General features: G+C 42.1%; 1 protein-coding gene across 1 annotated transcript; it reads right to left on the bottom strand.

The window, feature by feature from the left end:
- Positions 1-263: 263 nt before the first annotated feature.
- Positions 264-13,143, bottom strand: hnrnpl (heterogeneous nuclear ribonucleoprotein L). Its single transcript, XM_079284037.1, has 14 exons — positions 13,045-13,143; positions 12,436-12,554; positions 10,557-10,794; positions 9,914-9,999; positions 9,695-9,791; positions 9,519-9,591; positions 4,269-4,304; positions 3,949-4,017; positions 3,596-3,846; positions 3,090-3,211; positions 1,649-1,850; positions 1,496-1,553; positions 1,171-1,266; positions 264-1,027 (listed from the first exon to the last, which is right to left on the bottom strand). Exons 1-14 carry the CDS (start codon positions 13,126-13,128, stop codon positions 969-971), a joined length of 1,590 nt encoding a protein of 529 aa, XP_079140163.1. The 5' UTR covers positions 13,129-13,143; the 3' UTR covers positions 264-968.
- Between the last annotated feature and the right edge of the window lie 653 nt (positions 13,144-13,796).

Genomic DNA, 13,796 nt, shown 5'->3' with positions numbered 1-13,796 from the left:
GCATACAGCCGACACAACACTAAATAAAGTGAGGTCTACAGTTTAAAAAACAAGGATATTACATACTGTATACACTGTATATACTTACCGTAGCTCAAGTGTAATTTGGATGTTCTGCAAATAACATGTTTGTATAATTAAAACATATTTTGGTGAATAAGTAAATAGGGCAATTATTTTTCTTTTCATGTTTAAACTGCTTTAATTCATATAGCACTTTTGAATACAAACAGTGATACTGAAAATAATGCAGTGCATTATGCTACACAACCTGTGTGTGTAGATGAGCCCTCTGCCTGATCCAAGCTACCTAATACTGGGATGTGGAAACTGAAACGACTAACTTTTGGTTAATTGAGTTATTCCAGCCAAAGTTGTATTCACAGTATTGTTTACTACAAAAGGTGACAACTTGACGATGACATTTTGACAGTGGCTAAACAGATAACCAGCTCCTTCATCTTCGCCATCCTTTAATCTGCATGGTAATGATTCTCTATAGTTCAGGTATCGACATACAGAAGGCACCCTAACCACTTCAGGACCGGGATGTCAAAGAACTACGGCTGCTTCTCTTTGTAAGAACTTGACAATACATTTGTACCATTTCCCTCTGAAGAAATGATGAACGATGCAACACAAATCATCTTTGTAGATGTGAACACTGGTTATATCAGTGTTCACATCATGGTTACTTGATTAAAACAACTAACTTAAAACTCAGGTCCACATTGAATTACTTCAGGGTAGTGTTTTTTTTTTTTTTTTTTTACTTTCTTAAAATCTAGTGTCGGGAACATGATAAAAGTCAATACATCATACAAAATCATAGTTCAGGTAACATGTTCTAAAGTAAAGCAGTCTTTTTTGTCAATACTGGTCGAATGTTTTAATGGAGCGTGGCAACGGAACTGTGTAGAACACTATGCAAGACACGAAACATTACAAATGGTTTGTGGGGAGAGTGGTCAGTTGGCATGGTGTGTGGTTGAGAAACACAGCTTCAGTGTGTACGGGTAGGGCCCACCTGGAAGAGGAAAGAAAGAAAGGAAACATGCAGTGTAAGGTAAAGGACAATATGAAGGCAATAAAATGTACAGTATATTGTAAAACTACACGACCAGCAAGACAATGTCAACAATATGTTATTGTAAGGAGATGAGAACTTACTGGGATTTTTCATCTGGAAATGGTTGATCAGAGATAGGGCTTCCATGGCATCATTGATGGATTCCCACTCCAGGAGGCCAGATGAACTTCGCTCACCTTTTGTACCACACAACATGACTGTTAGATTACTAAAATAAATAATACTCAACTGTGTATTCATGTTTTTGAATTATTACACATATCTAACTACTACTACTCGCTTCTACTTCCCCTTTTAAAAATATATGAGACAGAACCTTCTGCAATATTATTAATTGGAAAGTCAAAGCGCACTTTAACAAAGCCAGTACATACTATAGGCATGGCTGTAACTCATAGCACTCACTCTTTCCGGTGAAAAGTTTCACACTTGTGGGGCTCTTGATTCCCAGATCTTCGCAGGCCTGGAAGGAAAAGACCAGTTTCAGTGGAAATTTGAGGCGGGGGTGTGTGTGAAACATCTGCTCTTCACAGATGGAACAACGGTGGCTTTTCTTACCTGGTTGAAAATCTCTGGAGCGATGTCGGGCTGTGCATTGAAGAAGTGCAGGACGTTGCTGGGGTGCTGGATTCGGTTCTTGGCCGCCTGTTCTGGGGAGGTGAAGCGGTTGTTGCGGGATCCATGGAAATCTTTGAAGCTGCTTGTGTTGTCCTCCAACTGGTAGCACTGTCCTGGCACAATAGCCTGCTGCTTGGACACACTGCCAGGGGGAAAGGTCAGAGGATGTCCATCTGTTTATCTAGCTCTGCATCTTTTATGTTTAATCGTCTATAGCAGGGATTCCCAAAGTGGGGTGCGCGAGCTGCCTCTAGGGAGTGTAATGGCGGTCTGATGGTGTAATAATATTAAATAAAAAAAAAAATGTAATTTTAATTTAAAAACTGTCAGGTGGGACATCTGAAGCCATCAGTCGTAAAAGAGGAGAGAGAGAGAGAGGAATCGGAGGCGAGGGGAACGGAGAGGTGCGTTGGGGGGAGAAGAAATCGAGCCAGAGTCAGAGGAAGATGAGACGGCGCAGGATGGGAAAAAAAGAGGAAATATGATGAAAAGTATCTGTGTCTGGGCTTCACTTGGATTGGCAACGCAGATTCCCCAAAGCCACAGTGCGTGGTGTGCAGTGAGGTTCTGGCTAACAGTCTGAAGCTCTTATTTACGTCGCCACCTGAACACCAAGCATGCCAGTGCAAGTCAAAAGCCCCTTACATTGTTTATATCCAAATTGGAGGAGTTACAAAACAGCCAAAAACAACTGGAGTCTCATTCATGTGTTGGTCTATAAATGACGCACTACGGGCTTCATATCTGGTTACAGAATAGCGAGAAAGGGGCTACCGCACACAATCGCCGAAGACGTGTGCTCGCCAGCTGCCAGAGAGATGGTGGAATGTATGATTGGGGAGAAAGAAGCAAAAAAGTTGTGCATGATCCCGGTGTCCAACAACACTGTGTCGCTGCATCGATGCTTTGTCCGAAGACATCCTGGCTACATTAGTCGGTCATTGATTGTAAATTAAGTGTGATAATCTGCCTCTGAGCCTGTGCGTGTGTGCTCGCATCCGTATTGCTCTTTAAAAGTGACGCCTTGTGTCACTGAAAGTTATTGAAACTTTGTTGCAGTGTTTCAGGGCGTTTTCACACCTTCAGTTCGTTTGCTTTGTTGCAGTTGCTCCTTTGTTCGGTTTGTGTTCACACTGCAACATTTAACAGCGGACTAAATCTTGTAAACAAATGCCACGCGCGAGCAAACAGTTCTCTCATTGGTCCGATTATTATGCGGCTATAAAGGCTTAAAAGGCTCTGTTGCTTCTTTTTTTTTCTAGAGGGGGGGGGGGGGGGGCGCGAACCCGGTCGGGATGTAGAAGGGGGTGCGCGGCCTAAAAAGTTTGGGAACCGCTGGTCTATAGTCTCATGTTTTCTAAGTTTGGACAGCTGCTCTTACCAAACGTTGAGTTTCTGTCCAAAGAGGAAGTTGTTGTTGAGGTGAGTGATGGCCCTGTCCACAGAGTAACAGTCTCCCATCTCCACCATTGCCGCTCCAGGCTTACTCTTCATGAACTTAATCTGAAGGAAGAAAAATATCCAGCTGACTCACACACAAAAGGACAAAAAAAATAGCGTGAAACTATTTCTGCGAATGGCGATTATTGTCATTGCCAATGAAGTCTAGTCGTCTACTGAGGCCACGTCTTCAATTTACCTGTTTTGTTTAAGAGTCTTAAACATAAAGATATCAAATTCACGAACTATTTACTAATATTTTGGCTGGAAAAAAATGATTTAAATTATGAATCAGTTAAAGATTAATTATACGCATATCACGTAGGTGTTCTAATCAACTCCAGCAATCACCATCAATGAAACTAATTCATCACATATGCAGCCATGAGTTTGTGGTGTCTGATGACTAATACCTCAGAGGGGTTGGGTTGGCAGTACTTCACTCACCCTCTCCACATTGCCGTAGAGGCAGAAGACGTTGAAGACCTTGTCGGCGTTGACCTTAGCGGGCTCGAGGCCATACACCATAAGAACCGGGGAGTCGGCGTGAGGGCCGTACTCGGGCGGTGGTGGTCCATAACTAGGGCCGTAGCGCTGGCTGCCTCGACCACGCCCGCCCATACCTGGCCCCCCGCGGTGGGGAGGAGGCGGGCCGTAGCTGTCCTCATTGTAGCTGTGATAACCTCCTTGTGGGCCAGCTTAGTTAGAGGAAAAAACAACAACATTTGAGGTACAGACACAGTCTTGGAGTGTGATCCATTCCTCTAAATGGCAGATCCATTTCCTCATGGGATAGTTACCATAATCAGGTGGGTGGTCTCCCAGAAGAGCCGGCTGCCTCTGGCGTTTGTTGGGATTGGCATTGGGATCTAAAACGGTCAAATAAAAGTTGCCTATAAAACAGCTTCCTTGTCAAAAAACAGGTACCGTAGCCTACTAAGGGACATGGTTGTGGTTGACATGCAGCAGAGGAGGCTAATATCTTAAGTGTTCAAAAGAAAGTCAGCAGGCTCTATTTTGCTAATCTAATATGTGACATAATGGAGATTTTTTTCTAGCAGTGATTTTGAAAAATAGCTTTCATCTTGTATCAGCCATCCCAGTACAAACACACACACACCTTGTGAATTGTTCCAATTGCCTTCACCATCAGCATCTGTGCAGGTACACATATACACATGTCAAATCCAAATAAAACATGAAAAAGTATAGATTTGGCAACACTGTACAAACATCCTATTACATGCAATAGAAAGATCCTAGTAGCAGATCAGAGAGTTCAGTTTGCATCAGTGCTATAAGCAGCAATATAAGCACGTTATTGAAAACTTAATTTAATTACAAATGATACGACAGACGTAGAATACCAGAAGTGAATTGACATCAGTTGTTTTGACTCGATTACATTGTGGAAGCATGAAAAAAATGACACCTGATTTGTAGATTGGGCTTAAAGTAACCAACAAAAAAGTAAGTGCTGGTATTTTCCATATTTGATGTAAAAAAGCTTCGTCCAACCAAACCCAAGGTGAACTCTCTGCGCACACAGCCACCCCTTTCATAAAGGCAACTTCCAGTAGTTTGGCAGATTGAGAATCTAGTCACGGCAATTCATTATGAAAACAGCATTTAATGTTCTCATTGAAAACAGAGTTAGAATTGATATTAACATTGAGTTCATACTTGATTGTATACTGTAATCAGCAGTATATATATGTTGTAAATTGTTTGATCGCATGTGTACTTTTATTGTGAAGAGCATGAAACAGGAAGTGCTTTTACTTTGAGGACCGAGAAGTAGGTACGTGTCTTATTGATGCTAACAATGATGATGATCAGAAAAAAACGATATGTCGGGTGCAAGATCGCGCTCTGTTTACTGTAACAGTTGCTATACTGCAGTTTCAGACAGTAAAAGTGTTCCGTTCAAAACCAGACGTGTCTTGGTCGTCATTAGAAGCTCCACTTCACAACAATATGCATATCAAAATATAGCTAGCTGTCAATCAGAAAACGTTTGTTCCGCATAACTATAGCTAGATGATGACTACACAGGTTTATGACGAGCATCAATAAGTATGAGCAAATTGAAAACAATGCTGAACCCATAAAAGTTTCTCATGATGCATTTCTACAAACATCTCAATTTACACTACTTTGGAAAATGCAACCCTGCCATAATCAAAATAAGCATATTACCAAGTAAAGTATCATGAAGGAGAGATCCACACTACGCAGTGATGCACTCCAGCCGGTTGAGGCTACAGTGGCTTGTCAAACTTATTGTCTTAGTATTTCACATCCGTTAGGTGAAACAGGCATTATATTTTGGCTACCGTTAGCTTATGACATCAAATCTATTTCACATCTGTTACGTAAAATAGATTTACTAACCCAAATACAACCTTAACTGTAACCCAAATATGAATCAGCAGAACAGTTATGACGTGCATAGACACTACAGGTACACACTGTGATACGAACACTAGCAGAGTGTGTAAACGCCACAGACAGTGCACTGAAACCAGTGTTGGAAAGTCACTTTTTGTCTGGTGGATTACAAAATCTACCAGCCACTCAACAGATTAACGTTGTTTTTTGGCTGGTGGGTGAAACACATCTAGTAGCCACTGCACATTCTGTGAGCATTTGGTCGGTGACTGGTGCAACTTTCCAACCCTGACTGAAACGGATGTGGAGTTAATACTAAATCAGTGGCTGCTTATAATCTAACCCTGGATTGCAGATTGCTAATTGAATGTGCAACTCAAGTCACGCATCAATAAGCAACACAAGGAGAGATCACTGGGAATAGTCACCAAATATTGGGACTTTAAGCACGACCTCCACAACCCATTCTGCATAGAATGTTGCATGATACACAATCGGAATACAACAAACGTGGATATTTTTGTTCAACATATAGTGAACAGAAAAAAAATAAAAACTCAACCTATTTTAATTCCATGATACCATTACTTGAACAGACAAAACCTAATGTGGTTATGTAATAATAACAATAATAATAATAATGTGTCACCACCAAATGTGACAGCACTAAGTGCTAACCGTGCTAAACAAAATAAAAACCAGCACTAAAACCAAAATCCAGATCTGTAAAATAAAATCATAACTTTATGACCATTTAGCTTCTAGAGCTACAAGACAGTGAAATCAAAATCAAACATTTTTTTCCCTCGATCAGAAGAATTTCCAATTCACCCCATGCATTCCCGTGGTAGTAATGAGTGTGGTAACCCGACATGAGGTGGTATGACGAGACAGAAAATAAATAAGTACATATTGTAGAACTCAGAGCCAGTTTGTCGATTACATTACTTAAATATGTTGCTTGCTGGTGTTGCTATGGGCCTTTACCATATTGTAGTATTAACATGATGGCTAAACAAGTCAACAACAGTCATGTTGTTTTAGTTTCACAATCATTTTCTACTTTTAACCATCCAGTCAGATTATGAATTCATTCTGTTAAGTACTTACAGCACCACACATGGAGCATGGGACACAGTGGGCAGGTAGGGGGCAGTCTTCAGCAAGGATGCTACCTGCCAACCTCTTGACTCCAGCCTCAACTCATTTTCCCTCTCGAGTCTTTTCTTCCTTCTTCCCTTCCTTGTATCCCAACCACCAGAAAGAAAAGTACATCCACACATCCATGCTGGGTTTTGACTTGCTGCCGGTTTGTTTTGAGAGTTGCTATTGAAAGGGCTCATTTCCAGCTTACCGTGCTCTGACCACAAAGCAGGATATTTGCACCGTTTGAGAATGGGCTGTCTGTCCACAGACACACTGAGCCAAACCTGCATCACACGGGAGGCGTTAAAGGCATCAACTATGGGCCAGTGCAAAAAAAGGGAAAATGAAACAACGCAGAAACAACACAAGAACAGCACAGAGAGGAGGGGGGGAATGGGGAAGAAGGTACAGGGGAAAAAAACAAAACACCAGAGTCCATGAATGTAGGAAGCTTTAGGAAAGGGTTTTGAATCTGTTTGCCTCTGTGCTTGTATGCTTGATAGGTGTTTGATGCTTGTGTCTTCATAGGCCCCCCCGTGGGTGTTTCTTCTCATCTGAAAAATGGACGCTCACGTGATGCTTGCTTATTTGGTTTAATAGCCGTCAGCCACTGGCAAAGTGAAAAAGGCATCTCGTGCTCGACAATAAGTCATCTGGAATATCTGCGTGACGATGTGCTGTCATGGCGGTTCAGCTGTGTGTTGCCGTGGATATTCGGCTCGTTGTGTTGTGTTCGCCCAAGGATGGTGGAGACGAGCGGTATTAGCATCTGAGAAAGGGAATGGCCTCTTTTGTTTGTTTACTGCCCCAGTGTGTGGTATCGTCTGTTCCCTGGTCGGGCTGAGTGTGTCTGAAAACTCCTCTGTTGCTCCCTGTGGTTGTGTTATGGCAGGCACATCCCAACGACCATCATCAATGTGTTGTGACTCCTCGGGGGCTCTGCGGTTGAGATGTGCTGTACTGGCAGAGAGGTGGGGGTAGATGCTTATCAGTCTATCAACGTCAGTCTGTGGTGGATATGCGAGGTGTCTGTTCGCGTGGCCGTGGAAGTATTTCTGAAATAGTGGCTACTGACCACCACCAAAAGATAAAATGGACTCCCATGTCAGGTGGTGGAGGTAGGGGTGATGATGGACTTGGAATAAGGAAGTACTGAGTTGAGGTTGTGTTCCGGTATCTGTTGCCCCACTGTGTCCGATGTATGCCACAGAGCAGATTTACATTGGCTGTGGCTGTGGGTGCTGTTGTGCTGTAGAAGCCGCTGTGTCTGCTTAGAGGTTGAAGTAAGCCTGTGTGAGTTTGCACAGTGAGGACACAAGGAGTACCTCTCGTAAGGCAGCACAAACTATAAGAAAGATGTCAAACACCTGTATAAGACTTGGAATGTACATGTTGTGGTCCTGGTACAAGAAAAACAACTACAATATTTAACAGTGATTGGCCAAAAAACGAAAAAAAAAACAAATCCTTAATACAGATACACTGAAGTGAAGTATTTGTGTGTAATCAGGTTTAAAACTACAGCAAAATCATATTGCTGACCACACAGAATCTGAGGCAAATGTAAATTTCATTCTCGTCTTCTCCATCCCATAGCCTGTAATCAGATCACTTAACAGTTTGCCTCGTTGCCAGTATTTCTGTCATTGTAGTATCACAAGGTGAGTGGCTCATTCATTTTCTCTCATGGAGGTTTCAGGCATGCGAGGAGCTTGGTTTTTAAGTTCTTGATTTTTAAACAAATTGTTTTAGCATTACATCAACACAACACATATCCAATAACAAATGCTGTAACCCATACCTTTAAACAAAACAATGTTCACATTATCTGGTCTTTGCCAAAGTTCATCAGTGTGTCTTAAAACAAATGTGACACTACAAATATTGGTTTGAAAGCCGAACAATGTAGATGACGCTATGCAGCGTGTTCCTAATATACGTTGTACATTAAAAAGGTCCCATGAAATGTACAATGTTCTTGTGAACCAGATCGGTTGTTCAATGGTTGCATGCAAAACAGCAACACATTTAACCCATCATTATTTGCTAACTGTTATTTTTTTAAATAACTTATGTACGTATTCAAAATGATCCATCCAATAAAACTGTAAACACAGCAGTTCCTGTCTCTGCTGATCGTAATGCCAACACTCACAACACAGTGTTTAATCTACAACATCACGGTGTAACTGACGGTGATCGTTGTTTATGTTCCACCTACCCTCAAACCATTAAGTCCTACCCTCGTGCAGAAATACCTGTTCAATAAACCAAAGCCTGAGAAATGTTCAAGACCTCAGGAGTCGTTTCATGGGACCTTTAACCAGAGGTGTACCGAATGGTCTCACGAGTCAACTCAGCTGGCGAGTGCAATGTCGAATATAAGCTATGATAAAATCTCCACTATGTTAACAACAGCTGTGATAGTCTCTGTAGTGTAGAGTAGGCAGGGCTGTGAGGGTGTGTAGCTGTGACATGCTCTGTAGGGAATGTGAACCTGCGTAAGGAATGGTGCGCCTACATATGCTACTGTGACGAGTGCGTAGGGCTTCTCACATGCATGAGCCTGTAATTAAGGTTGGCTGCCCTTGAGGTTGCTCCTCATGCCCTTACTTTGAGCCTGCTGTGTGCAGAGAAAATGCATGAAGACTGTGAAAGGCATCGCGGGAATACTGTCTCTGACCACTGAGCAGAGTAGCGTGGTGAACGGTGGATGAAACCATTCACCTGTGATCAAAGGCAATAACCCCGGAGGCAGAGAGCCCTAACCATCCCATATAGTGGAATGAGAGGAAGAGAATATGGGAAGAAAGGGTCGGGGACTGCATGTTACCTTGGCCACTGAGGTTGGGGTTTGTATAGTCCCACGTGTCCTGGTCGTTCTTGAAGACATTAAGACGTGCTGGCTGTGGATTGCATTACAAAAAAATCAAAACCAGTTTCCTCTCACTAACATCTAATGTTAATTCAAAAGGCACCATGGTTGATGAGAAATGGCCATACGTTCACCTTGGCATACTCAATCTTTAGAGTGCAGCAGCCAGAATAGATGTCTGCCCCATTCAGAGAGGCTTTGGCCCTCTGAGCACTTTGGACCGAGTCAAACGTGGCAGCAGTGAGTTAAGGTGAGGTGTGATTATATCAAGATTTCTGAGGGGCCTGGGTTAATAAAACATCAAGACAATTATAGTGTGTCCAAATGTAAATGGCAATCATTGAAAAGGATATTCCACCATGGCCTGAACACCATTCTTTCTGAAGATGACGAGCCTCTGTACAGGTCCACAGTTGTTACAGATGGTGTAGAGCACATCCTGCGGAGGCACACAGAGAAGTTCACATAGTAGTCCTGATATAGTAAGCACACAACTCCACAGCATTCACATCACCGATAAAAAACATCACACATGACCAAACATAACAATATACTACTTGCTAATTGTTAGCCAAATAAAACAAGATAGATTTGCGATGTTTCTATAAAAATTATTTAGAGACGTCAAAAGACGGGAAATTCACGGTAATTAAGAAAAGTATAAATTATGAAGAAATAAAGAAATAAAGAAAAGATGCACATGCTGCTACAACCATGCTGATGCAGAATAATACATATGTATGCTTCAATATGGCTTTACAATGATGGACTAATTGTCAGCAGTACCTCCAATCAAACAGTAGTTTTTCATCACTTTGAATAAAATAATCGAATCCCTATATTTTTCACTCATAACTGACATTGAAAAACACAGTTTAATGTACAGTGATCTAACAAATTAGTTTGTAACCATATAGTAACGTATCCTGTTCAACAGACTACTACATAAATAAGGATGTGACACGGTCACAAGGTTGTTTTGTATAATAAAGTTACCGTGGTGATGGGATAGATGGGGTTTATGACCGTGAGCAGCAGAACGTTGTTGACGCTCCGGGTGTCATCTGAGTCCCCAGGCCGGGAGATCTTTTGGCTAGTGGAGTAATTGATGAAGGCGGGGTGGCCTGCAATGTAAACCTGGTTCTCTGCTGCATATGTGACAGCATTGCAGGAGCCATTCGTGTCCTCATACTCCACGAGGGCCTGCCGTTTCTTGGGCATCATAACAACAAAACTGGAAATAGATATTTCAAGAAGAAAATGATAAGATAGATTACTGAACCATGTTTCATTTAATAAAAGCATGAGTCACATAAATGTTTATTATTACTTCGTCAAACTTGCATTCACGCTGACTACGACAGTATGTCAATATATTTTCAAAGGAGATATAGGGTAACACAACACCGTTATATCTATATAGTGTGACGTTACGATCAATAACCCATTTCTTACGTAAAGCCACGCCAGTGTTAACATCTCTCTTCTCTCTGCACAACCACCCCCACTTTCCCTCTGCTACCAAAACGTGACCCACTCGCTTGCAACATGGAGGGAGACATACCACACTGCTGAAGGTCTGTTATTGTTGTTGAGAACTTGTGAATTTCTTAAATATACTGTGTTTTATATATATATCATTTACATGTTTTGCAGTGGTGTATTTTCAACATAGAAAGAAACAACATTGTTGCATTTTATTTGTTGCTTGTTGCTTGTAGCATCTCACATGTGGCTTTAACTTACAAATGAACATTTAGCCCACTGAAAATACAGAAATATATATATATTCACTCACCGGCCACTTTATTAGGCACACCTGTTTAATTGCTTGTCAACACAAATAGCTAATCAGCCAATCACATGGCAGCAACTCAATGCATTTGGGCATCTAGACGTGGTGAAGACGACTTGCTGAAGTTCAATCCGAGCATCAGAATGGGGAAGAAAGGGGATTTAAGTGACTTTGAACATGGCATGGATATTGGTGCCAGATGGGCTGGTCTGAGTATTTCAAAAACTGCTGATCTACTGGGATTTTCACACACAACCATCTCTTGGGTTTACAGAGAATGGTCCGAAAAAGAGAAAATATCCAGTGAGCGGCAGTTGTGTGGATGAAAATGCCTTGTTGATGTCAGAGGAAAATGGGCAGAGTGGTTCAGGCTGCTGCTGGTGGTGTACTGGTGTGGGGGATATTTTCTTGGCACACTTTGGGCCCCTTAGTACCAATTGAGCATCGTTTAAACGCCACGGCCTACCTGAGTATTGTTGCTGACCATGTCCAACCCTTTATGACCAGTGTACCCATCTTCTGATGGCTACTTCCAGCAGGATAATACACTATGTCACAAAGCTCAAATCATCTCAAACTGGTTTCTTGAACATGACAACGAGTTCACTGTACTCCAATGGCCTCCACAGTCACCAGATCTGAATCCAACAGAGCACCTTTGGGATGTAGTGGAACGGGAGATTCACATCATGGATGTGCAGCCGACAAATCTGCAGCAACTGCGTGATGCTATCATTTCAATATGGAGCAACATCTGTGAGGAATGTTTCCAACACCTTGTTGAATCTATGCTACGCTGAAGGCAAAAGGGGTCCAACCCTGTACTAGCAAGGTGTACCTAATAAAGTGGCTGGTGAGTGTATAAAGCTCAACAATAATTAAAATATTAAATATGCTACTCAACATGGTAGTAACAGCTTGATAACATGACAGTAGGTCAGGACTGTGTTGTCTGTGAGGTTATTATGATTGCTGACAAATGAGGTCCCATGAGACCTGAAACATGAGAATCACACCACTGAAGAACACAGTGAGCACGTTAAGTTAAGCATACAGAGACTGTAGATGCTCAGTTATTACCTGATGGCCCCAAACTCCTGCAGGGCCTCCACCAGGTCAGCCTCCATGATGCCGTCCACCAAGCCCCGGATGTGCACCACCGAGGAGGGTAGCGGTTTATGAGGGTCATCGTAGCTCTCCTGCAAACCAAACACACATGATGCTTGTAGGTTCATTGCATATTTCCAATACTGGTGTGAAAGCGATGAAGCCGCAGACCGGTAGAGGTTGGTGACGTTGACGTTAGTTGGGCCTGAATAGCAGCCCAGGACAGTGAGTAATAGAATAACAGTTATTGCGTTAGAGATTAACGTTACCAGTGAACGCTTATAGTTTACTATATAATTGTATCAGTACATAAAATGGTAATTATGTGTTGCATAATAGCTATATACTGTTAATTGGACAAACTCCGTCACCGCTTTAACGTTCTTCTATCCAAACCTGATATAACTACCGCTAACGTGGCTAGCTTCTTTATTCTAACGTTAGCTAACCTAGATGTTAGCTAACATAGCTGCTAGATAAGCACTAACTTTGTCAAGCTAAATTCCACTCTTAGAAAAGCAAAACCTTGCACATTCTATCGTAACAACACACTAACTATGAGGGCCAGAGGGAACGCCTCACCGTTGTCATTCCTCCGTCCTCAGTTTTCTGTCTTTTCGTTGCTCTGCCACCTTCTCCGTAGTATCGGCCCGCAGTAGCAGCCATGTTGTCCTGTGTCCTGTGCCGGGTTAGTGCTGCATTCACGATTTGTGGGAAAAACGGAAGAGCGTTTTGGACATCTGAACCCCAAATTAGCATGTGTCTTTAAAAAAAGCAACGACTCAATTTCCCATTGTTTATAGCTAGCTGGTTTCCGCTGGAGTTCCTAAAATCACATTTTATTCTGTTTACAAATATTTAATATTTTTCTTGAATGCAGCAGGCCGTCACACGCTACACATCTCCATCGATTTACCTGTCAATCAGACCTTCAGGAGAGGAGGCGGGTTAAACCTTAACCATGGGTTACACATCTTGAACAGCCTCAGCGCAGAGGAACACTACTAACCTGTAATAAGCCTGTCATTGCATTGTATTTCAGAATTCTCCAGCTAGGTAAAACTAGGATGTTATTATTTCATGCATTCAAAAGTGACCCAGAATTCAATTCGTCACTGTATTGGCATCATTTACATTTATTCACCTGTGTCCTTGTTTTTTTGTGTTTCCGAAGGACCATTTCAGCACAACACCCCTGCCAAATGTTGGTCCTTTAAATAGGAAGGAGAAAGAAAAATATTTCCACCCACTTTTCCACCTCGAGTATAGTTGACCTTGTATTACATAAAAACATGAAAACTGGTTGCAGACAAGGAGGCTCTTGACCAGGGGGA

Source organism: Melanostigma gelatinosum, assembly GCF_949748355.1.
Source record: "Melanostigma gelatinosum genome assembly, chromosome: 14".
NCBI classification, from domain to species: Eukaryota; Metazoa; Chordata; class Actinopteri; order Perciformes; family Zoarcidae; genus Melanostigma; species Melanostigma gelatinosum.
The sequence above is the reverse complement of the archived record's forward strand: the minus strand, read 5'-3'. Positions and strand labels throughout refer to the sequence as shown.